This window comes from Hyaena hyaena, unplaced genomic scaffold (assembly GCF_003009895.1).
Source record: "Hyaena hyaena isolate Hyena2069 unplaced genomic scaffold, ASM300989v1 scaffold_471, whole genome shotgun sequence".
Lineage (NCBI taxonomy): Eukaryota > Metazoa > Chordata > Mammalia > Carnivora > Hyaenidae > Hyaena > Hyaena hyaena.
The window spans coordinates 606,670-631,560 of NW_024081102.1; the positions used below are offsets into that span (position 1 = coordinate 606,670).

At 50.5% G+C, this 24,891-nt stretch overlaps 1 protein-coding gene across 3 annotated transcripts in view; it reads left to right on the forward strand.

The window, feature by feature from the left end:
• CUL1 (cullin 1) overlaps positions 1-21,741 on the forward strand; it is a 105,186-nt gene extending 83,445 nt beyond the window's left edge. For all 3 annotated transcript variants that reach the window (XM_039253870.1, XM_039253871.1, XM_039253869.1), the window contains exons 10-22: positions 8,363-8,470; positions 8,551-8,657; positions 11,004-11,052; positions 11,419-11,550; positions 12,574-12,691; positions 13,815-13,891; positions 14,310-14,441; positions 15,316-15,408; positions 18,992-19,039; positions 19,116-19,198; positions 19,676-19,781; positions 20,279-20,392; positions 21,206-21,741. In XM_039253870.1, coding sequence (XP_039109801.1) covers positions 8,363-8,470; positions 8,551-8,657; positions 11,004-11,052; positions 11,419-11,550; positions 12,574-12,691; positions 13,815-13,891; positions 14,310-14,441; positions 15,316-15,408; positions 18,992-19,039; positions 19,116-19,198; positions 19,676-19,781; positions 20,279-20,392; positions 21,206-21,286 — 1,248 coding nt within the window. In that variant the 3' untranslated portion in view covers positions 21,287-21,741. The remainder of the gene's footprint in view (positions 1-8,362; positions 8,471-8,550; positions 8,658-11,003; positions 11,053-11,418; positions 11,551-12,573; positions 12,692-13,814; positions 13,892-14,309; positions 14,442-15,315; positions 15,409-18,991; positions 19,040-19,115; positions 19,199-19,675; positions 19,782-20,278; positions 20,393-21,205) is intronic.
• Positions 21,742-24,891: the final 3,150 nt, after the last annotated feature.

Below are 24,891 nucleotides of genomic sequence, written 5' to 3' on the forward strand. Positions count from 1 at the left end.
CTCTCTCCTAGAAATAAATAAAAATTAAAAAAAAAAAAGCAAAATATACCCTCTTCTCTATGATAATGTATTGAGCCTACAATATTTTGTTAAATAAAACCCTCCTCTTACTTACCCCGATCTCTTCGCTGCCAAATCACTGCTCTCTCCACTGGTGACACGCCCTCCCTGCATTCTGCTCACTCCGTCCTGCTTCCGATCCCCGCGCAGATGCTCCTTTCTTAATTCTCCGCTGGCTCGTCTAGCCCTAAGCCCTGCCCCCCACCCTATACTTTTTTGACATTTATAAAACTCTCCTGTGCCACTGTATATTGTATGTCACTTCTGTTTCCTGTCACTCCGCCGTCGATTGTAAATCCCTTGAGGTTATAGCCGGCACCTGGTTATAGTTTTTCCTCTGTAGGTTTAGTGCTAGCGTCCCATGTGACAGATACTCCTTGATGGTGGTGACGATGATAAGGATGGTCAGCAGGACGAGCCATCTGCCACGTGGCCAAAATGTCCTTTCCATTTTTTTAAGTTTTTTAATGTTTGTTTTTTACAGAGAGAGAGAGACTGAGCTCTAGTGGGGGAGGGGCAGAGAGAGAAGGGGACAGAGGATCCAAAGCGGGCTCTGTGCTGACAGCGAGATGTGGAGCTGGAACTCCCGAACCCTGAGAGCATAACCTGAGCCCCAGTCAGACGCCCAGGCGCCCCAGCTCCCCATTTTTATCCTGTCACTCTTTATCTTCATTATGTCCTTGTCAGCACCCGGATGCTCGCCATTCTCTGATCATGCCTTGCTCTCTTCTCTGCTTAGACACGTTCTTTTTTGTTTTCTACGCGTTAAACACCTGTTTATGTTTCAAAATCCAGCTCAAATCTCATTCCGTCCACAAGCCTTTTCCATCATCCCTTTGAAATAATAGCATGTTGGACTGTTCATATTCACACTGCTCCTGTTTTTGATCTCTGTGTAATGTCTTCTATAGGAATGGCTTTATCCATCTTCATTTGTTCACAACTGAGCACAGTGCCTTGTACAGAATCGGGTCTCTGTATACAGTACTTAGGTTTAATTGTACTCCTTGTTGTTCCCAGCAGGATTCAAGGCTGCTTACACAATATGTAAAAGGCAAAGGGATATAAGAGAGAGAAGTAAAATAAGGAGAGGAAACACAGTGAAGCTAAGTGTTAACACAGCAGAGTCTAGTATTCTTGTTAAAGATGGGTCACAAACGTGCCTCCAGCTCTATGCAGGCAGTCAGAGCGCTGACTGGTAAAGGCAGTGACACTATGAAGGACAATCAGCTCCTAGATTCACAGCAATCGTAAAGAATAAGCCTGTAACTCAGAAGAACAAATGTATTGGCATTCAGAACTGAGAATACTTTCCCCAGTGGCCCATCCTAAAGAAAACACCAGTAATGTGGGCAGTCATCAACATTACACTTAAAAGTAAACTTGATACCAAATCTTGGGATGGCTTTACAGTTTCCTTCGACAGAAGCTTATCGTGAAATAGCAAAACAGAGTTTAGGAAGAGAGTCCATGTGGACTTGTAAGTGCTTGCTAATGAATGCTTAACGATGTAGTTGGTTCTCCGTTGGATTTTTAATTAGCACACGATCTCCCAGTAATCTGGGTGCTATTGTACATCCCTACAAAGAGGGCTTCATACATGAACATCAGTCAGGCTGGAAGAGAATATTTCATTACTGTCTGTCTTCAGGGCAGAAACAGCAACAGATAAGCACAAAGCCGTCTTTGAAACCATATCTTGATTTAGTAGCCTCATTCTAACTGGGACTGAAGTGTAATCTAGCAGGAGTGGGCTTGTACATACTTTGATGTCCAGCAGGGCCCTTGGTCTAATAGTGGGGGTGTTGGGCTGCCGAGATGGACTAGGGAGCAAAGTCGTGAAAGTGCATTTGCAGCTCAGAGAGAAATGTGTACTTAAAACCAGAGGAGGTGTTTTCAGGAGCTGCCTGGGGCTCTGGCTCCAGGAATGATCAGCTTTATAAAAGGGAACACTTGAAATATAGGCAGAAATACAGCCAGGGAGCTCTGACAGTATATTTTTCTGTGTAAGACTAAGGGGGGATGGATCGAGGCCCTTATCAGAATTATTGTGTGTGGGGTGAGAAGTCGAGTTAGAAATAATTACAGGAACCCAGTTGTTTATATCAGCTTGCACCAGAAGCAGCGGGGTAACACAGCACAGGGTGCTTCTGGCAAGTTTGGGTTTCATTCACACATCCCAGACTCCTTTTCTCTTCTGGACCAAAATGTTTAAGTAACTTGGTTCTGACTCAGCCATTCTGTAGATGCTGGGAATAGAAGAAAATTACCCACACAGTGATCAAATTGGCCAGGGAACCTTATATTTGGAGTCTCGCCCGCTTCATTTGGTCAGAGGGGATGGGATGCACATCCCTAAAATCTTACATAGGAGGAGGGCACGGTCAGAAGATCCTGGGCTGTCACAGCTGCCTGCTGTCCCTCAAAGCCAAGCGATGGAGTATTGGGACTGACTTTACTAGTCTTTTTTATGTTAATTAGGTTTGAAATTTGTCCATAATAAAACATTTTTTAAAAAGCAAAAGGAAAAAAATGTACCAATTTTGATGTCATCAGTGTAGGAAAGGAGGAAGAGGGGGGATCAAGGAGGTGTTTAGGACAGAGGGAAGTGGTTCTATACATAATTCAAACCAACAAATTTAATTACAGAAAAGCGATATATGCTGATAATGGAAGTTGGTTCAGAAAGCTTATGGTGGAATTTGTGAATCTGTTTTCTGTCTTGACAGGAGATGAAGAGAATTATCCATTTTCTTTAACAGGAAAAATAAGTGTTCATTTTCAGTTTGGGATAAGCAGGTTCTGAGAAGTCTTCCCTGTTTGATTTTTATATCCCGGCTACACCTTTCCTTCTTTGAGCTGTGGGCAAGGCTGTCATCTTTTCCCAAGCAAACCAGCTACGGAAGCCTCTCACTACCCAAATCTGAGTTTATATCCCACATCAAACTACATTTCGGTTTAATCTTTGCTGTGTACTTTTAAGTCCTGATGGCCCTCGCTTGGCGTCAGAGCAGTTCAAGACCACCCTTGAGCTTCTCTTACCAGCGGCCCTTTGTGGAGATGAGCAGCCCCCCCCTTACCTCCTAGATGCACCGCATCTGTTTCTGAATGAATGTAATCACTTTCTGCAACGGCATTCTTTCTCCGAGAGGAGTCGTCCCTTTTCCTGGCAAGTCCCACTTCGTCCCACTTTCAAAATTTACTGTTTTCACCTTCCTTGCTCTGTGCCTGAAGGTAGTCAGCTTGGGGCCTCGGTGCCCACCAGGGGTACCGAAGGGCTACATACGGGGCTTCCAGCCTGTGCTCAGATCCAGGGGAGGAACCAGGGGCGCAGTGCTGAAAATCCCCCCTAGTTTTGTAACTGGAATCAAAGCCATGATTACAAGATCAGTATATACGATTGAAGCAAAAAGTAGCGGGTGGACAGAAGTTACGGTGATGAGAGCACGGCGCACTGGGTAAATTGGTAGGGTTTTGTCTTGGTGTTTTCAGCTTTAAACCACGCTCAGAACAACTGGTGATTTCTGCTTATCGGAAGAGGTTAGACGATGGAGCAGAAAAAAACCCAGTAAGAAAATGCGAGACTATCCCATCGCTGGATGGTGTGAGGCACCTCTGTTGTCTCCAGTGTTTCGGGGTTTGTCTATTATTTACTGCAAAACTCAGCCTTACTCCCTGAGTGCACGGAGACTCCTAGAGGAGGGAACACCTCAGACACAGGAGGAAGGGGGAAAGCCAGTCTGGGGTTAAAGCCGCCCCGCCCACAGGTGGTGGTCACAGCGGATAATTTGTGTGCCCACAGACTCTTCCCTGCTCTTCTATGTAGTTGGTGGTTTGTGATTGTTCCTTTCCTGAAACTTTGGCTTCTCTGCATTGGGTGTGGAGATGATGTTCTCCAAGGACCAAGTGCTAATGCATAGGGGGAAGAATTACTCTGCCTCCAAATAATTGCATGGTGTGGTTTTATTCATGGAGACTTCATTTCTTTTCCTTCTTGAAGAATAATGAGCTCAAGGTGAGGGTGTAGACACAGTGTCTAGCAGGGCCCCACACACCCTGGTCGGTGGTGATGACTGACCATTCTCAGAGGCTCTCGGAAAGCTCCTGGAATGGACCTTAGTCTTAGCCAAGCTGGAAGGGAGATGTGCGTGCCAGGCAGAGCTCGCTCTGGGGGAGAGCATGTTTCTGGGCTGGCTCACAGCTGCTGCCGGCTTGGAGAGCACCGACTCACATACCTGAAACGGGGAAGGTGGCCCCTTGAGCCTGTCACAACCCAGTGTACCTCTTCTGGCCACGTTTGAATGTTAGGATTGCAGGGGATCCCGCGAAGTCTGCCCTGACAGAGACCATCTGTCTGTGAAGTGACGCCCCCAGACCTCCTCGCTTGCTGTGCTGCGCTGCTTGCAGTGAGATGGGGTGAGGTGACGTGGAAATGAGGCTACGTGGGTTTCTTTCTGTGAAATTGGTCCTTAGAAGAATTTCCTCAGTGGATATGTATGGGATGAAAGGTAGTATCCAGTCCGGATTATCCTGGTTTCTGATTCAGCTGTTTAGGGAGAGTTGGTGAATGCCACTGCGCTCCGTGCTTATAAGCAAGGTGGGCATGGCCCTGGCGGGCTCGGTGGAGCTCACGCCCGGCAGGGGAGGCTGCCTGTAGCAACGACTCACAAGTATGATTGGCATGCCGGGGGGCCGGGGCGGGGGGGGCTCGGGTGCTGTGTGGTAACGGGAGGCCTGCACTGTCCTGCACGTTCCCAGAGCTTCCCTGAGATAGTCTTTAAGACCAGAGGGAGAGTTGAAGTGAACAAATAAGTGGCAGGGGGGAGGGGGTCCTAGACAGAACAAAGCGAGTATAAACATGACCCATTCTGACAACCCACAGTTCTGGTCCGACTTGAGAAGAAGGGAAGGTGGCCCAGGGTAGTGAGAAGGAAGGGTAGGCACTGGCTAGCCAGGCCAGGAGGCCTTGAACGCCATATTAATGATACCACCTTAGTCCTAAGGGCAAGAGGAAACCAGGTCTGGGTTGCAACAAACATGAAATTGATACCATCAGATTTTTATTTTTTAAACAATCTATACTGTGTGGAAACTGGCTTAAAAGGAAGAAGAGTGTGAGTGTGCGGCGAGGTGTGTTTGGGTGAGCAGGCTGGGGCTGGGGAGAAGGAGGAATGAGGCACTTAGACTCTGAGGGATCAGAGTTTGTGCTCCGACATTGCTGATGCAGGACGGTGGTTCATAGAGTATATTTTACTATGCTTTGTGATTTTGCAGAGATATGAATTGTTTTACAAATAGAACACTGAAAGAGAGGAAATGGAAAGAGAGAGATCTGGAAGAGAGGCAGGTTCAGGGAGGGGACCCGGGCAGCTCCACCGTACAGAGTCTGGGAACCCCGTGAAACCGCCAAGGGAGGGTAGTAAGTTTCCTAAAGAACATGCATTTGTTTGAGCCACTCTGTCCTCTGTCCTCACCTCTGTTGCTCTTGAACCCTGCGATCTAGGGGGTCCTCCAAAGCACCTCCGTGCTCTGTTGCTCCCGCGCGTGTCTGTCTGCAGACTTCCAGGGTGGTTGCTTCGTACTTTTCCCTCCATGGGCTCCTGTCAGACCCTCACTTCTCACCTGCGCCACTCCTGGCTGGGTCTCCTGTCGTAGAAAGAATCTTGGGATCGGAGTCCGAGAACTCCTGTGTCCTTGGGGAAGCCATGTCTAATGTGCCTTTCCATGGGGGGGAGTTGCTTCCTGGCATTTCATGGGACATTTATGTTCCAAATTCTGAATCTTTGAAAAATTGTTAAAGAACTGTTGGAAACGGAGAAAAGCATAATCCCCTGCAAGCACGATGGGCCACATAGACACTCCTGGTTCACAAGAGTTCACGGAAGGCAAGGGCGGGGGGCGCTTACAGAGTCCGAGGTTAAGGTGTCTCTGGGAACGGCGGTGACTGCCCGTGCTGGAGACGCGGCGGTCTCTGTGGGCGATGCCGGGTTACACGTGTGTGTGCCCCCCTTGGCTGCTGAGGGCACCGTTCCTACAGATAAAGTTCCTTGTTAGTATGTTTATATAATATGCTTCATGTAAATCCTCTTGAGTGATGTTCCAAGAAACAGCGCAAGTCGGAAGCAAAGTAGGTGCTTACGTTGGCAGTTTTGACATGATTCTTTATAATGCTGTTGACCTTAACCTTGAATATTACCTTATTCAAATACTACCTAACGATACTTAATGGTATTCTCCTGTGCTTGAGCTGTAGGCTCAAGTTCTTTGTAAATACTTTTAACAGAAGACGTGCAAAGGAAAAACACGTGCACACTGTGAGATCATTTGACATGAAATCAGAAAGGAATCTAAAACCTAAATGAGCGAGAAGCAATATCCGTTTCGTGGCAAACCCAAGACTAAGTCAGGCAGACGCTATTTTCATTGTTAAAAGAAGATATGAGTTAATACGAAGTAAGGTGTTTGCCGATTGGAAGATTCCTATGGAGGCAGCTGTGGATTAAGACTATCAGTGCAAAATGGGAGGCATTTTTCTACATCTGGAATAGTTGTCATGAAAGAAACAAGATTATCTGACAGGGCAGTTAATGCTGTGTTGTAACATTTAAAGGTAGATAATTTTTAGATCTTACATATATGTGATAATTTCCAATATTTTAGACAATTTTTATTTGGCAGTTATTTCCTGTTCCCCTTTAACATTTTCTCTTACTAGTATATCAGGTAGAGGCCACTTTACATGTTAAAAGTATAGCCTCATCACGGTGTATTCATTATAATAAGAAACTGAATTTTTATTATATTTTTTTTAACAGAGGACCTGTGAAATTCTAGTCAGATCCTATCACATAAAAATGATTTGATCTCAGTGCTCATTCTTTTTTTTTTTTTTTTTTAAAGAGTATTACAAGATGGGGGCTCCTGGGTGGCTCAGTCAGTTGAGCGTCCAGTTTCAGCTCAGGTCATGATCTCACAGTCCCTGAGTCTGAGCCCCACATCAGGCTTGCTGCTCTCAGCCTGTCAGTGCAGAGCCCGCTTTGGATCCTCTGTGCCCTTCTCTCAGCCCCTCCCCCACTTGCTCTCTGCCCAAAATAAATATTTTAAAGGTATTACAAGATGCAGAATAATTAAACTTGGGGAATTCTAGTTTCTCATTTCTGAATCCTGAGAACTAATATGTGTCAGAAATTTGCAAACACCTGCAGCCCTTTAAGCCCCGCACCCTGGGGCCTCCCAGCATGTCCATGTGCCGCATACCCCTGGAGCCGTCTGTCCACGCCACCCCTGCTCTGTCTGGTCCCAGTCCGGAAGTCATGCTGCCTGGGGTCAGGCTTTACTGCCATCCCTAAAGTCCGTGGCCAGATGCCCAACTGACATAGTTTTCTCACCTGTCAAGTGGGAGTGCAGACGGCACAGGCCTCACACTGGGGCTGTGACAGTCCCCTCGTGGGACTCCGCAACGCTGGCCTGCGGTGAGGCCCCAGCATCAGCCATTCTGTGGTTATCACTGAGGCTGGTCTCCTCTGTGTCCCCGCCCTTCTCATCCTCCCTGTTCCTCCCCCTCCTCCCTGGCTTCCCCCTCCTCTCTGTTTCCCCACACCCTCACCCCCAGCTTCCCCGGCCTCCTTGTCTGCCTTGTGTGTCGTTCCCAGGGCCTGTCTGTGGCTCATCATTCCATTGCATTGCTGTTACTTGTTTCTTTGTCCAGAACTCCCAGGTGCCCGCCCCACTGAGTCCCCCCATCCCCTGCCTGTCTCCTGGGCCCTGGCCTGTCCCGTCCCATGAGGTTGGTGGCATGTGCGAGGCAGTCCTTCTCTGCCGCATCTGATCCTCACGCCCTTGCCCACAGTTTCTCCAGCCTTAATCCTATGCTGTTCTCACATCTCCCGCCCAGCCAAGTACAGGATCACAGGCTGACTACTGAGCTGACTGGCTGATGGGTTTGCCCGGCAAAGTCCAGAATTTGAATTTTCAATAACAGCAAAAATGGGCTGAGCAAACAATCACTTTGAAAACTTTTGTTTTCTGTGATCCTTTGAATTTTCAAATAATTTGAGAAATCACTTTTATACAAAGCTTGAAATCAGTATTTAATTTCAAACATGGAGAATGTATATTTTCTTTCCTTATGTGCCTATAAACAAAATGCCTTCTGTGTTTTGATGATGGAACCAGAACTCACTTGATCTTTGTTGACATCTTTGAAGAAATTTCTAAACCTTACGGAATATTTTATAGTAACCTGTTAATATACCACTTAATCCCCAGTAACCAGCTTTTGTTTCTGTTTCCCCCACTCAAGGACCCCAAAATGTATGTACAGACAGTGTTGGATGTTCACAAAAAATACAATGCCCTGGTGATGTCGGCGTTCAATAACGACGCTGGTTTTGTGGCCGCGCTGGACAAGGTGGGTCTGTCATCGGGAGGCTCTCCTGTGACGCAGGTGGCCAGGGCGTGGCCTCTGACCGTGTTTTGTGTCCTCCACAGGCCTGTGGTCGCTTCATCAACAACAATGCAGTTACCAAAATGGCCCAGTCGTCCAGTAAATCCCCCGAGTTGCTGGCCCGATACTGCGACTCCTTGTTGAAGAAAAGGTATTAAGTGACATTGTGTTTTATTCTTAGTAAACCTATTTAAAGTCTCAGCTTATACATGAGGAATTAAACTTTATATTACATTTCACTTACATTATGTTGCAATTTACATGCCTGTTGAGAATATACTTTAAACCATTCATCTTCCTTGTCTCTTTAAAAGATACTTCAAGTCTATATTCTAGGCCCAGTTCATTTTTCTTAAGGTCACTGTTGGGTTGACTTTGAGAACGGCAGGCAGCACGGCCCCTTTAGCTGAATAAGGTTCCACGGGTGGGCCATGCAGTGGTCAGCAGGGTGGAAGGGACGCAGAAAGGAAGCGTCTGTCCCGTGGCCGCCCCCCCTCTTCCCTTCGGGCCCCGCTCAATGTATTTCCAGGCGAGGCTGCTTCAGGAGCTCTGCTCCCACTGGCCGTTCCTGGAACGGGACTTGCCGTAACTGTGGCACGTGCATTCTCTGTGCGCTTCTGATCTCTGTCCTCATTTAATGACCGTTTTATTGCCGTTCTCTACTTTCTATATATATTTTTTTTAGGTTTGTTTATTTACGTAATCTCTACACCCCACGTGGGGCTTGAACTCATCACCCCGAGATCAAGACTCGTAGGCTCTTCAACTAAGCCAGCCAGGGGCCCCTCGTGTTCTTTCTCGTTCAGCCACCAGGGTTCTCCCCTGCTCCTCCCTCTGCTCGCGCGTGTGCAGTGAGCGCAAGCCGCGTGCCTGGTGTGGCTCTCTGTGCCTTGTGCGTCTCACACTCCGGGTCATGTGCACCTGTTGGGGTTTTCTCGGCGTCTCGTCCACTTTGACAGCCTCTCTTGGTTCAGAAGTGCTTGCTCAAGGCTTGTTTGGCTTTTCCAGAGACCCTCAGAAACCCCTCAGCAAATGGCGCTGCAGGCATTGTCCCTGCCTGCACGCGGTTTTGCTGTTAATAAAATAAGCAGCTCTCGAGAGCTCACGGAACCGCCTTGTGAAAAGATGGAGAATACCTTCCCGTACCAAGAAACACACTGCAAACGAGGCTCCCCTAGAATAGGCTTCAGGAAACCATAAGTCACATGCTGGCAAGCTGAATTTATTAGGGAACTAAGAAGAGTTCTCCAGAACACAGCAGCTTTCTAGCTATGGCTCCGTGGTGGCAAATTTAATGTAACTTGCTCTAACAACTGCGTGGTCTTCCGGACAGACTCGGGGAAGCCTTTGATGAGGTCACTAGCTATCTCCTGAACTTTGCCAGAAAGCCATTTCCCCAAGGCCAGTGACAATGGAGTATTTGGGGTTGTCCTCTGGGTCAGTGTTAGCAGTTCTAGTCAGATTCATTCAGGTACTCTTTCTGGGACTTCGAACATGGACTTCGAATTGGAATTCCTCTTCTGACCTGATGTCATTTTCTTTTTTGTTAGGCTATGTTACGTGAAAATTTTCGGTGTTTTATTTACATATCCATTTCATTTGGCAGAACACTTACTTCTTTGATGCGCTGCCTTTTCCTAAGGGGCCCCTGTCAGGTCTCTTGCTGTGCTGTGCTGTCCTGGTTGAGGCTGCGCAGCAGACAGACGGCAGGCCAAGGGGAACACCGTGGGGAGCACCACAAGCGTGTGCTCCTCCTGAGCGCGTGGGCCCCAGAACGAAAGCTTTCCCACAGAGAGCGGCGGCCCCAGCCTGGCCATGTGAAGGGAGGGCTGGGTTTTCTGAGCCACCTATTCTTAAGTAGAAGCACCTCTCCAGAGGTTGGTTGGTGGCTGAGTCATTCGATATGAATTTATGTGGAATCTGTCTATGAGGGACTCATAAAACCTAAAAAATTTCGTTGACCCTGAAATTACCTATCAGTTAATACTTGTTCCTGGAATAGAATGACTCAGTCAGTTGTTAAAGACCACCCTCAGCTGTGTAGACATAACCCCAGAGGAGGCAGTGCTTCCATGCTTGAAACCCCTTTGTTATCTTTAATGATTAGGCCACTAAAAAATCCAAATGCCTTTTTGATATTTTCAGAGTTAAAGCATATTGTAGAAAGCAGTTGGCTTTTATTTGTTTATATTTAAATATATTATCTGCAAGGAAAACTTGAATGTCTGGGTAACTTAATTTTAAGTGTCTTCTGAGTTGCTTTTCATCATGGACGTCGATTATTTTGTAAATGTGCTCTTCTATGATAGTTTCAGCTTAAGATTGCCACGTAGCCATAGGTAAGAAACGTGGCCTGCATCTTCATGTGCTGATCCAAACAGAACTGAGTGTTCAAGTGCTCACAACCACAGTCTGGTGTGTTAGCTTATTAGCTAAGTGGTGTTTGCTCAGTTGGCCGATTTGTTGGGAAACACTATGCCTTCTTTTTACATTTCAGTTCCAAGAACCCAGAAGAAGCAGAGCTAGAAGACACACTCAACCAAGTGGTAAGGCGCCTACAAACCACACCAGTTCCCAGTAGCCATTTATCTGCGGCTTTCACAGCTATTTGTGCAGGGTATCTGAAATGTGTACAGTAAAGGGATCATTTATTTTTCTTTGGATCTGTGACTTCACTCCCTAAACGGAGTCATTAATTTTAGCATTTGTACTTTCCTCATCAGTGCTAAGTCTAGACCAACTTAATGTGATCTGAGGGGTTGATGAAACTATCTAAAGACTCTGGGTGGTGCTTGTCTCCATTGTGAACGCTGGCACACGGGTCGGACAAAGCACACGTGTCGGCTGTCGGGCTGTGCTTGGGGACTGTGGGTTTCAGTGTGCTGAGTGTGCTTTCCTGGTGACTTTGCCAGATGGTGGTCTTCAAGTATATCGAGGATAAAGACGTGTTCCAGAAATTCTATGCAAAGATGCTGGCCAAAAGGCTCGTGCATCAGAACAGCGCCAGTGACGACGCTGAAGCAAGCATGATCTCCAAGTTAAAGGTAAATGTAATCATTTCCTGAAAGGGAAAAACAGGTTTTAAATCATGAAAGATCTTAGTTGTTGCAGGTTGTCGGTGGTCCCTGGATAACGGGCTTTGTACAGCACAGGCTGTGCCACCCTCACCACCGGAGCATCTCGCACGCCGCCCCCCGCACCCCCCGGCACTGCCCAAGCGGCTCAGCCCACACTTGTGTTTGGTCGGCTTTGAGTTGGCGGCTGTTTGGTTCACTGTGGTTGGATCCTCAGGGGGACAGAAAGCATGTGATCCACTGTTGAGCAGCCGTTCCATCATTCAGCCCCTCTGCCCTCAGCTGCTCTCGTCTCAGGGCCTCCTGGCCCGCCGAGCGCTGTCGCGTGTCCTAGACACAGTTTGCCTGGACCTGTAACGACGGTTAGGTGGGTGGCTAATCCTGCTCCAGCTGCCTCAGCAAAATACCACAGATGTCTCTCCTCCCAGTTCTGGAGGCTGGAAGACCCAGGTCGAGGAGCCTGCGGATTGAGTTTCTGGTGAGGGCTCTCTTCCCAACCTGGTGACGGCCGCCTTCTCATCGTGTCCGCACGTGGTGGGGAGACAGCACACTCTGGTCTCTGGTTACAGGGGCACTGATCCCATCGTGAGGGCCCCGTCCTCATGACCTTATCTAAATGTAATCATTTCCCCATGACCTTTCCCCCAGATACCATCACACTGGGGCTTAGGGCTTCAGCATAGGAGTTTGGGGGACACCCATTTCAGCCGACAGTAGTGGGTAAGAGCCGTAAACAAAATGTGTCCTCTTTGTATTCTCTCAGAGATCCTTGCTCTTAGATGCTCAGATGATGCTTCCTGTGTGACTCGTTTCTGGTAGTGTGTTGATTTGAATCCGTACAGACACTCTGAGATGGGGTTCCACGTTACTAGCTTCAGTAGTAGTTTTCTACGGTGAAGCATATGTCACGTGTGATTTCCATCAGATTCCCTTCTACACATGACTATATCTATTAATAGAAATTAACAAGACGGTTATCTGGGTTCGTTGCAGCAAGCTTGTGGTTTTGAATATACCTCTAAACTTCAGCGGATGTTTCAAGACATCGGTGTGAGCAAAGATTTGAATGAGCAATTCAAAAAGCACCTGACAAACTCGGAACCGCTAGACTGTGAGTACCCACGCGCTCATCAGCAGCTTTTACAGGCGGGGTTCCTCGGGGAGTCCCTGCCCTTTGGGGCAAACGAGAGAGATGGCAAAGCATCACGTGAGGGTGGTTGATGCTTTATCAGAAACTCAGGGACGGACAGATAGCAAGTGCCGCCTCCCAAATGCCCGGTGGTCTTCCTGAGTTGTGTGTGAAGTTAGGAAAAGACAGGCCTCTTCTAGGGCACCCAGTGCTGAGCCCTGAGCTCCTCCACTTGCTGGCGCAGCCACCCCACCGCGGGCATCTGCCAGTTCAGGGCTCCACACGGTTTGATATTTCATAAATTTCTTTAGCCTTAGCTGGGATCCATTCTAGCCTTCCCTCCCCGCCCCCCCCCCCCGCCAATAAATCATAAGATACTGACTTGTGTACAGATTACAGAGTCAAACTAATGAAAGACCCCATGGCTCCAACCAGTGGGGGGCCAGGACCCGCTCCCAGGTACACCCCCCACCCCGTCAGGGCTGCTGTAGGGAATGTTGGCAGAGGATGTGGACATCATTACATGCTAATATTGTCTTTTCAAATGAAAAATGGAAATTTTGTTTTTCCCCAAAGCTGATGCACTTTTCCATTGTTAAACTTGGCAGTTATGCCAGTGAACTTGTCAGCTGTTGGTGATGATGAGATTTTTGTTCTGATTTATAGTCTGTGTTATGCGTAGTGTTGGCGCGCACGTGCGCGTGTGTGTGTATGTTCGCAGCAGTGGGCCTACACGAAACACACCAAAGTGAGCTGTGTCTGGGGATTTGGCTTCCTGAGTGGGGCCTGCCATGCTCTCCGTGCAGGGGGGGGAGGGGGAGGGGCTTCGGGGCTGTGGAGCAGGCCTGTGACGGCCTGGCTCTGAGCCGGAAGCCAAACAAAAATCGGCCCCTCTTGAGAGGAAAAGAGTTTCTGGCCCTTTCACCTCTTACTGCTTTTCATGGAGCAAAATCATTTAACCGGAATATATTCAGTTCTTAATTTTATATTGAAGCAGAGTGTTTTCATCCAGTATATTTCACACGAAGCAGTCCCCATTTGTTTGAACGGCAGCACTTTCCAGTCTGTGGGACTAACGTGTTCTCCACTCTCGCCCCTGCCTCAGTGGACTTCAGCATCCAGGTGCTAAGCTCTGGGTCCTGGCCTTTCCAGCAGTCTTGCACGTTTGCCTTGCCGTCAGAGGTAAGGGGGGCCCGTCTTGTGTTCTGTGAGTGCCTGGCAGAAACGAAAAGGGCGGCCCTGGCCGTGAGCCCGCGGCAGGGGTGGGGGGTGCGGAGGCCGGCCTCCTCCTCCCTGGCACCACACGGCCCGCGTGGTGGCTCGTGGACAGAGAACCTCATCGGTGCCGTGCCGGACCCCATGGCGATAACCACGTCCTTCCAGTTAGAGATGTGTTTCCCTAGTCCTCTTGTGCCTTAGACGAGCGAGCCCTGCAAGCGTCACGCCCCCACCTTCTGTATTTCACTTTGATGTAATAAGCGTTTCGCGCTGAACCCGTGGAAGTGTGTGTGTGTGTGTGTGTGTGTGTGTGTGTGTGTGGAAGTGCTGGCTGTAGACTGCGGTGAGGCAGAGACTCCACACAGTCTATCCTTTCATCCAGCTGGAACGTAGTTACCAGCGATTCACAGCCTTTTACGCCAGCCGGCACAGTGGCAGGAAATTGACGTGGCTGTATCAGCTGTCTAAAGGAGAACTGGTAACCAACTGCTTCAAAAATAGATACACTTTGCAGGTAAGATCACCTTTCTATTTTGGAATGTGTTTTCTTATTTCTATTTTGGAATATATATTGTTAGTCTAAATGAGGAAATGTGTAGAAATCAGAATCCCATGACTCGGGCGTTAGAGTCTAGAGTTAAGCTTCCGGCAAAGTGTGGTTCTGAGAGTCAGATGTGGGGCAGGTAACATGCTGGTGCCCCAGTTTTCTTCTCCCTAAAATGGGAGTGCTAGCGCTCAGGCTTCAGAAGTGATGTGAAGATTAAGTGAAATAACGTGTTTAATAAGCATTTGGCACAGATCCTGCGTGACGCACACTGTGTAGCCCAAAAAGCCGGAGTTTCCTGTACTGAACCATGATAATAGCCCTTTTCCTTTGGCAAAGCAGTTTCCTACTAATATTGACCCTTGGTGCTCTCAGCAGTACTGAGTGCTAAGTGGTAAGGATTGTGGGACTCCTGCTGTAGTTCTATGGGAGAAGCTGAGGCCCAGGGTAATTTTAGCGACCTTCTCGGGATCCCAGTGTGTATGTGGCAGAGGGAAAATTGCTGTTAGGGTTTTTTCCCCTCCACAGGATTTGTGTGTTTTATGTGTGCATATGTAAATGAGCGTGGATGCATAAATAGTGGGTATTTACATAGACAAAACGTCGTAGGAGAAAATTCCAAATTATTTTCACGTTTGAAAGAGGGAAGTGACATCTTTGGGGAGAACGGTGCGGTGGAGTTGTGACCCCACGTTCCCTTCTACATAGATCAGCTGTAGTTTTTGCTTCTTTTGCAAGAATTCGTTTCTGAAGTAAGTTCTTCAGATTTCAGCTATGTGTTTTTGGAGGTTTTTCCATGCATTTAAATTTTGTTCCTCTTTCTTTTATATGGGGGGCCTCGAAGGCCTCCACCTTCCAGATGGCGATCCTGCTTCAGTACAACACGGAAGACGCATACGCCGTGCAGCAGCTGACGGACAGCACTCAGATCAAAATGGTATCCTCACGTCGCTTGTCCTCTTCGGCGTGTCCAGTTACCGTCCCCTCGGTCTTGTGAGCCTGGGAGGGAGGGAGTGGGAGACGATGCGGAGCACTCTGATCTCACACGTACACACGTGGCGTGCTTTCGCTCGTGCGTTTAGTCTGTTCTTGACCCTCTTTCCAACTCCGCTTTTCCTTCTAGGCTTAAGTGTCACTTGATTACAGTGTCTTTCTTCCTACTTATTAGTCCTGTTTCTTATTGAGCTATGTTTCACGTATATACAGTTCACTATTTTAAAGTAGACAGTCCGGGGGCGCCTGGGTGGCTTAGTCGGTTGGGAGTCCGACTTTCGCTTAGGTCATGATCTCGCGGTTCGTGGGTTCGGGCCCCGCGTCGGGCTCTGTGCTGACTGCCAGCTCAGAGCCTGGAGCCTGCTTCAGTCTGTGACTCCCTCTCTCTGACCCTCCCCTGCTCACACTGTCTCTCTCTCTCTCCTAGAAATAAATAAAACATTTAAAAAAATAAATAAATAAATAAATAAAGTAGACAGTCGAGTGGTTTGTCACCAGGTCGTACAGCCACCCTCGCTGTCCCGATTCCTGAACACGTCCGTCATCCTGAAGAGAAACCCGTTAGCAGGAACCGCCACTCTACTCTCCGCAGCCGCTGACCCCATTAACTTCCTTCCTGTCCCTCCGGATTCGCCTGCTCTGGGCTCTTTGAGCAGTGTCCTAGCGTGTGTCCCTTTCCCTTGGCGTGTTTTCAGGGCTTCTCCACGTGGTGGTGTGGGCCCGGTCCCTTCTGTTCTACAGCTGAGATACATTCCGGTGAACGCATGGACCAGTGTGTTTCCCTGTTCATCAGCTGGTGGGCCTTTGGGCTGTTTCTCATTGGCTATTAGGAATAAGACTACTGGGAACATTCATGCACACGTTTTTGTAAGAGCCTATTTTCAGTTTCCTGGGGTATATACTGAGGTGTGGAATGTTCCAGTCATGATTGAATTAACTTCCTGAGGAACCGCCGGGCTGTCAGACGGTGGCCGCACCGGTTCATGTGCGCACCAGCAGCCCCTCGTTTCCTGTACTTACAGTTATTAGAGCCTCATGGGTACGACGTGGTACCTCATGGTAGTTTTGATTTGCGTTTTGCTGACAACTGATGACGTTGAGTGTCTTTTTGTGTTCTTATTGGCCATTTTTATGTATATTCTTTGGAAAAATGTCTGTTGAGACCCTTTCCCCATGCCCAGTTTTTTTTTAGGGGTCGCCCTTACCAGTGAGTTGTAAGAATTCCGTGTATATTCTGTGCCTGGAGCCCCTTTTTCTTCCGTTGTGTGTGCTTTTGGTGTCATGTCTAAAGAGCCATTGCCTGATTCAAGGTCAAAGACCTCTTCCCCTGCTGATGGGGACTGCCCTGGTGAATACCAGGTGGCCGTCAGTGACTGGGCTCATGTGCAGTGGTCTGTAGGTCTGTCATTATGACAGAAGCACAGTGTCTTGCTTGCTTTTACTCTGTAGCGAGTTCTGAAACCACTTTGTTCTTTGTCAAAGTTGTGTCGGCTCTTGTGGGTCCCCGGCACTTCAGTGTGAATTTCAGGACTAGCTGGTCCGTTTCTGAGAGAGGGCAGCTGTTGCCGTGACAGAGGCGCCTCGAGACTGCGGGCTGCTGTGGGGTGTCCCCGGCCTGGTGGCGGAAAGCCTTCAGTCCCCAGCGCGGGCGGCCTCCCGCTGTGTACCTTGTCTTCCGTTCCTCTCACGTGTTTCCGTTCTGAGTGTGTAAGTCTGCGCTTCAGTTCAGTTTATTCCCAAGTGTTGTTTGGCACTGTTGGAAATGGAAATGTTCATTTCTGGATATGGAAATATGATTGATTATTGCCTATTGATCTTCTAACTTGCAGCCTGGCTGAACGTTTTTGTTTGTTCACTTTGAGGATGCTTTAGGGTTTTTCTAATACACGATCATGTCCTGTGCAGATACAGCTCGTTTTACTCCTTCCTTTTCCTGTGTGGACGCCTCTTGTTTTCTCTTCTTGCCTGGCTGCCCTGGCTGGCATTTCCCACACGGTGTTGAATAGAGGGGGTGAGAACGGGCATCCCAGCCTTGTTCCTGACCTTGGTGGGAAGCTTCAGTTACTGGTCAATGTGATGATAGCTGTAGGTTTTTTCTTAGATTCTCTTTATTAGGGAAGTTTCTTCCTAATCTTTTTTTTTTTTTAATCTTTTCATGATGTAAAAGTGTTGCATTTTGTTAAACTACTTTTTCTGCTCTATTGAGATAAAAATATGCTTCTTGTCTATTAACATGGCACATTATAGTGATAGCTTTTCTTACATTGCCACCTTTGCCCTCCTGGGAAACCCCACGTGGTATGTGTAAAATACTCTTATGTGCGGCTCGGTTTGCTAGTATTTTCTCAAGGATTTTTATGTTCATAGAGATGTTATTGGTCTGTTGTTTTCTTATGATGTTTTTGTGTGGTTTTGCTGACAGGGTAATACTGCCCTTATTGAATGTCAATTAGAAAAGTATTTTTTAAGTTTGTTTATTTTGAGTGAGCAAGCGGGAGAGGGTCAGAGAAGGAGAGAGAGAATCCCAAGCAGGCTCCAAGCTGCTAGCACAGAGCCCCCATGTGGGGCTCGAACTCACGAACCATGAGATCTTGACCTTGGCCGAAACCTAGAATCGGACAACTAGCGACTGGACACTTTTCCCAGGCACCTCGGAAAAATGTTATTTTTTGATCAGGCTTCAGGTTAGCCCAGAGTACATCTTCCAATTCTAATGGCAGAGGGAATCTGTCCCTTTATGTGTGATAGTCCCTCTCAGTCCTCGTCACGTCAGGAGGCCTGGACTCAGGCTGGGCTCAGAAGTGCGGCCGATGCGGCCAGCAGGGGCCCCATCCTGCTCGGGGCGGGTGGGGGGGGGGTAGGGGTCTGGGCTGGTCACCTGAGCAGAACAGGTGTCTGTGAAGGTGGCGGGGGTAGCGGGAAAGGGGGTTCTGTACATCAGGGTAGGAGGTAGAGGTGGGGTCGTCCAGGGGACTGAAGTTGGGCAGGCAGTGCTGTCCGACGTCATGGGGTCACAGAGGAGGCCGAGACCCACCTGCGTTCACAGGCGAGGATTCAGCCAGAGGCCCCACGTGGTGCCTAGAGCTTTCCACAGGGATGGAGGATAGGGCAGCCACTGCGGAGCCCGTCATGCCCGCGAGCCACGTCCTCTGCCGTCCCACGGGAGCTCCAGAGCGTGCTTTTGTGGTGACCGTGTCCGTGAGCGGTCAAGCAGCCAAGGGGCCAATAGTCCAGTAGGTTTCAGAGATGAGATCGGCGTGGTTTCTGACATTTATGACCAATCGGCAGTGTTTACTGTGAGGTGGTCAAGGCCACAGAGGGGTTGGCTTCACTTTGACCAGTAGGCGCTGGCGGTAGTGGACTTGGGGGACCTCCCCAGCACCACCTCCTTCTCCCTGGGCACCTTCTCCAGTTGGGGGTGACTGCAGTGTCCCGTCGAAAATCAACTGTGGGGTCTCACGTGTGGTTTTTATTGCAAAGGAAAATGCATTTTCTTCTTTAACCTACATTTTTCTCTTTAATTGCAGGACATTTTGGCACAAGTCCTACAGATTTTACTGAAGTCGAAGTTACTGGTATGTTTGTGCATGTTCATGTCGAGCCAGAAGGGGGCCTGTTCCTGAGATGATTGTAACAGCTGTTCTCCTGTAGGTCCTGGAAGATGAAAACGCCAACGTCGATGAGGTGGAATTGAAGCCAGACACCTTAATAAAGTTGTATCTCGGTTATAAAAAGTAAGGAAAATCTACCAAGTGGACAGCGTCCCTGCAGACGGGGGCTGGCGTGGCATGGGCTCTGGCTGCAGGGATGGGGCTGGCCCAGGTCACCTTGCACCTGCCTCCGCTGCCTTCTCCAGCTGGGAAGCGCCTCTGTAAATGGCTATAAATGGCCAGCCGCGAAAGTTTGGACCTCTGTCCCAGTGTCTTGATTGTTTCATTTGACAAAATTTGGGAGAGCACATGAAGGCACCACATCTGTGACATGGAGGCCCGTTACTGGCCAGGCAGGAAGCCACCATGTGGCGGCGGCGGCCTGGTGCCTGCTGGGAGCCAAGGTCCCCACAGAGGTGGTGGCAGAAACTACCATGGGGGAGGGGGCGGGGGAGACATGAGGCTTGGGGAGCAGAGGCTTCTTAAAGATCAAAAGCAAAGAAGCCGTGAGAGCACCTGTGCTTTAGAACGACAGTGGTCGGTCTCCCGTTTTCTCGGCAGTAAGAAGTTAAGGGTTAACATCAATGTGCCGATGAAAACCGAACAGAAGCAGGAACAAGAAACCACGCACAAAAACATCGAGGAGGACCGCAAACTGCTCATTCAGGTGACTTGGGGCCCGCACGGGGTGGCCACCCTCACAGGGTGATGCTCCGTGGGTCGTGGGGCGGCCGGGAGCGGGTGCGGGGAACCTGGCAAGTTCATGTGAAACGGGGAGGGGGTGTCACGGGGAGGCCACTTCTGTGGCTCCGAAGACGCTGTGTTCCCTCTTTTCCCCCCGATGCGGTAGTAGCTGTTTTCTACTTAACATCCCAGTTAGCGTGTGGTACGATGATGTCAGGACATGTTTTCTCATTTTTAAAATGCTCCGTAGTTGGGTTAAATTATTAAAGCTGCCCAGGAGACCCGAGCCTGCTGATGTTTATCCCGTTAGAGTTGAAAGCCAGTATCCTGTGTGTGCTCGTGACCATTTACGAAACCGCAGTCCTCTGCGCAGACACGGCTCCTGGTGGCCGGTTGGCTAGTTGTCCTGAGTGATTCGGGACGGCCGTAACCGTGAAACGCCCTGGTTTTTCCTCCCCGGGTGACTCGCGGGTGACGTAGGCGGCCATCGTGAGGATCATGAAGATGCGCAAGGTCCTGAAGCACCAGCAGCTCCTTGGAGAAGTGCTCACCCAGCTGTCCTCGAGGTTCAAACCGCGGGTCCCCGTCATCAAGGTACAGGAGTCACGTGGCAGAAGCTGCCCAGGTGTCACTTTAGGAGAGACGTGTAGCAAAAGCGAGGCACTTGGCCTGTCCGTACATACTAGGTTTCCACAAGAGGAAGTGGGCTTCATTTCAAATCTTGTTATTGAAATCCGTACACGGGGCAATGCACAAATCTAAGTGTCCGGTTTGCTGATTCTCCGCAAGCAAATACGCTTGTACAGCCAAGACCCAAATCAGCAGTTAGAAGGTGACCAGCATTCCAGAAGCTTCCCCCTCGCTGCGTCCCAGCCAGGACCAGTGCTCCCCGTCGGGTCCCCTGTGGCCGACTCTCCCACAGCAGGCCCGCTCCCGAGCGCCCCTCCTCGCTGTGTGGGCGCCCCCAGCTCAGGGGGCTCTGAGAATAGCGAGTCCACGACCGCTTGGGTCCGAGCCAGCGCGGAGACCCTGACAGTCAGGAGGACCGCCCCCAACCCCAGCTCCTGGGATGACACGTAGCCCAGGAGCCGGCTTGTTCAGGGAGTCCCCCCGGCCCCCCGATCCCTGCCGATGACGTCCCCAGGTGAGACAGAACGGCCACGAGGTCCCGCTCCCCGCGGCCCCATGCCAGCTCTGAAGCCTCAGTCACCCTGGGCGACGTTGACAAGGAAATGGGCACCGAGGGGACTTGGCTCAGGGAAGCAGTGGACGGACTGTAGGTGCCCCCGGCTGAGCGCTCGGTGGAGGAGGGGAACTCCCGGGGAGGGGGGCAGGGGGTACCTCTTCGGGTAATAAATGTGGGGGTCTTTTCCCCTTTCACCACTTCTTTTTTAAAATGATGCCCAGAAATGCATCGACATTCTGATCGAGAAAGAGTATTTGGAGCGAGTGGATGGTGAAAAGGACACCTACAGCTACTTGGCCTAACCCTTCCGGAAGGGTCTGACTGTGCAGCCCGCAGCAGACCGGTCCTGACGGAGAGATCGAGAACAACTCCGGTTCGTAGCAGCCAGCCGGCCGCCACCTGGACCTCCCTTTTTAAACCCGAGACCAGGACCCCCACCACTGGTCTCCGACGTCCATCAGAACTGCTCAGGATTGACACATTTCAAGTCTGTAAATAGGGACACCGACGCCATTTAACCTAATTTAAGAAGAGGGGGCGGCGCGCCCCCGGGCTGCATGCTACTGCATCCACACCAGTGCGCCGGCTGCGGGGCTGGGCCGGCGTCCGCGGAGGCATCGGCGTCGCCAGCACCTCCTGTGAGAGCAAGTCTAACGGACCCACGTTGTACCCTGCTATGAAAAACCATTTGTATAGTGTGTTTCATTTTTTAATGTGTGAAAATAAAGAAAATTAAAGAATTTCTGTACAAGTGGCATCTGGTTTTGTTTTAAGTTTCACCGATTTCTGCATGTAAATAAGAGATGCTGATTGTGCAGATTTCCAAGCCTGTGTCTTCGTGCCCAGCGGGCTGCGCTCTGTGGACCGAGAATTTAACATCTTAAAATGTGAAGCCTCTTACAAAGTTTTCCCCGCAGACGCTCCTGCTCTTTTCTAGGACTCTCTACAGGGACCAGAACCCAATTACGTGTTGAATCTGTTTGACACTTGTGAGGATGTGGTGGGGAAACTGAGGCCAGAGGCAGGGGCTAAGAGCACAGGCTGAGAGAAGCCCGTCCCAGCCGTGGGCGGCCTGGCGCGGGACTGCGCCGCCCGCCGCCAGGTCCGCCCTGTCTGGAGCCCACGCCCCCGGCCTCCCCTTCGTCCAGGTTCCAGCCAGTTGTCCGCACACAGGGAGCAGCCGTTCGAGAAGAACACGCCAGCTTTTCCTGGTAAGACGCCCTTGTGGCCCCGACCCAGGAGACTGGCAAGGCCTGCCTCCCACGGGCTGGTCCGAAGGCGAGCACCCCGGGGCGGGCCATGCGCACAGCCTTGCCTCCACGTGCCTCCTGGTAAACGGGGGAGACCAGAGGCTGGGGGAGCGTGCCCTGCACCCATCTGGGCGCGGGGGTCCCCAAGCTCTAGGCTGCACTCCCCTGGCTGTGTCACTTGCTGGAGAGTCCCTTCTGCAGTCCCTCCTGGCCTGAGGACAGTAGAAACTGGGAACCCCACCTAACACCTCACAGCCTCCTTCCGGGAGATGAGCCCTTGACCAAGCCCGCCCTGCACCCACCCTGAGTCAGGGTCACGCAAACCAAAGAAGTGAGAGGGAAGTTCTCACAGTTTCTTGGAACGATCTGGACCTGACAGGTTAGTTTAAAAAGTTGTAAGTTGGGGGTACTTGGGGGGCTCAGTCAGTTAAGCAGCTCAAGTCATGATCTCACCATCCGTGAGTTCGAGCCCCACGTCAGGCTCTGTGCTGACAGCTCAGGACCTGAAGCTGCTTCAGATTCTGTGACTCATTCTCTCTCCGACCCNCCCCCCCCCCCCCCGCTCACACTGTCTCTCTCTCTCTCAGAAATAAAACATTTTAAAAACAAATTTAAAACAAAAAGTTAAGGTTGAATGGGTTAAAAGTAGCAGTAAGTAGACTGAGTTTGTCAGTTGCCACGACATCTTTAGTGTCACTTTTCCACTTTTACAGACGCCCACCGCCCCAGAAACCAGGCAAAAACCAGCATCCCCCCAGGCCCCCTCCCCCCTGATCCTGGGGTGCCCGGGCTCCCGGTGCCTGCTGGCCTCTCCCCACCAGCATGCCTTGACCTGCCTCTGGGACATTCATGCTGCAGACACCACGGAGCCCCTTTGCTACGCGGTGTTTGAGCTCTGTTAAAGGCGGGAGAGATTTTAAGAGACGGTGCTAGGGTCGAGCACCCCTGGGTACAGGGCAGGACACGCGGAACGGAGGGGCAGCTAAGCCCGGGGGCCCCCACATCCACACACCGTACCTGCCCCCGTCAGGCCAGTGTACCATTCCGGGGGGGGGGGGGCAGAAAGAAGCCACGTGCTTTGCCTTTCTCACCCGCCCACCCCACCCCCCACCATCCAGTTCCTGTGTGCTGACCAACTGCCTTCCCCTTACAGGAGTGGATCCCAAAACCCCAGTCTTCAGGGGAGACCCCCAGGTGTCCTGAAGGGCCCCGAGGAGAGGCCACTGGGCCGTCGGCTGAAGGAACGCCACCACGTTCCAGGCTGTGGATACTGCATCCTCTCGCCCGGGAAGGAGGCACACAAGGTAGGGCCGCGGCCTGTGAGAGTAGCGGGTCCTCCTGGGTTGGTGCCACGGTCAGACATGCCTGTGTAGACAGACTGCCGGCCAGTCCCTCGTCGGCGCCTCTGGGGGACAGTGGCCAGGGACGCCGCGGCACAGGCCCTGGGGCGCGGGTGAGGGGAGACCAGTATGCAGAGGAACAGGGAGGGGGCACCCGCAACCCAAAATCTTTCTAGTAGCTAGATGTTAACTGGGATTTAAGTAAATGCAAAAAAGAAAAAGTATCTCTGTTGCCAGAGCATTTGAAGGTGGCCTGTCTCCTGACTGAACACTGTCCCATGTTCCTTTGAAAGAACTCAAGGATTTACCGCCCCCGGAAGAAAAAGCAAATGTGCCTCCCTGTCTCTGAACGGAATCCCCCCTCTGGTGGAGACCATCGTTCTAGGAACCCCAGTAACGTGGGTGTCCAGGTGACCTGACTGTATTACCAGCTCACGCCCTTCTCGGTGGCGGACCACAGACCTTGCTCTGACAGGCGAGTGTGGACTTTCGAGCGAATTTATGGAGGTTCTAGTTTGTAAAAAGCTCCACCCACCTGCTCTGTTGGCCCACTGCCACTAGCGGGGACGGCACCCACCCTCACGGGGCAGCGGGCGCAGGCGGCGGCGTAAGCCAGCGTTGTCAGCAATTTCCAGTAGGAGCCCAAAGCTCGTAAAATTTTCAACGGAATACTTAGATTCTTTGAAAATGTTCACGTTAGGAACCTTTCTTGATGACCTGTCACAGGTTTAAATTCCACAATTTGTTGCTTCCCGCGTGGGTGGCGGCCAGCAGGGGTGAGGGCCCTTACACATCATCTCAGGCCGAGGTGGGAACCAGGACTCAGTCACTGAATGGATACTGTGAAGGCTGGAGACAGAATAAACCTGGACAATACTGAAAAAAAAGCTTCTGAATGGATTGTAGTTTGCACATTTTCCCACGAAACTACTAAATACGGATTGAAAGGAATTTTGACAAACAGGTTGCTCGTGGCGCCGTGGGGTTTGCCGGAGTCGCTCCGGGGGCCAGAGGCAGATGGTGCCGACAGAGCCGGATCGTCTGCCTGTGGCCAGAGCCAGGGGGCGAGCGCTCTAGGACCAGCGCCACTGCGCTGGCCAACAGGCCCCCTGTGAGGCTGTGGCCGTGCGTTGGGAATGGTCCATGGGGATGTTCCCAAGTTCTCTGAAAGCTCTGTCCCTGATGCCCACCCCCCCCCCCCCCCCCCGGGCACCGGAGGTGGGTGTGGCGGTGAGGGAAGCACCCACATTGGGACTTTGGGACTGGGGATTTGACTACCTTGTGTGTCTGCCCCTAATTAGCAGTAAAGGGGACTCC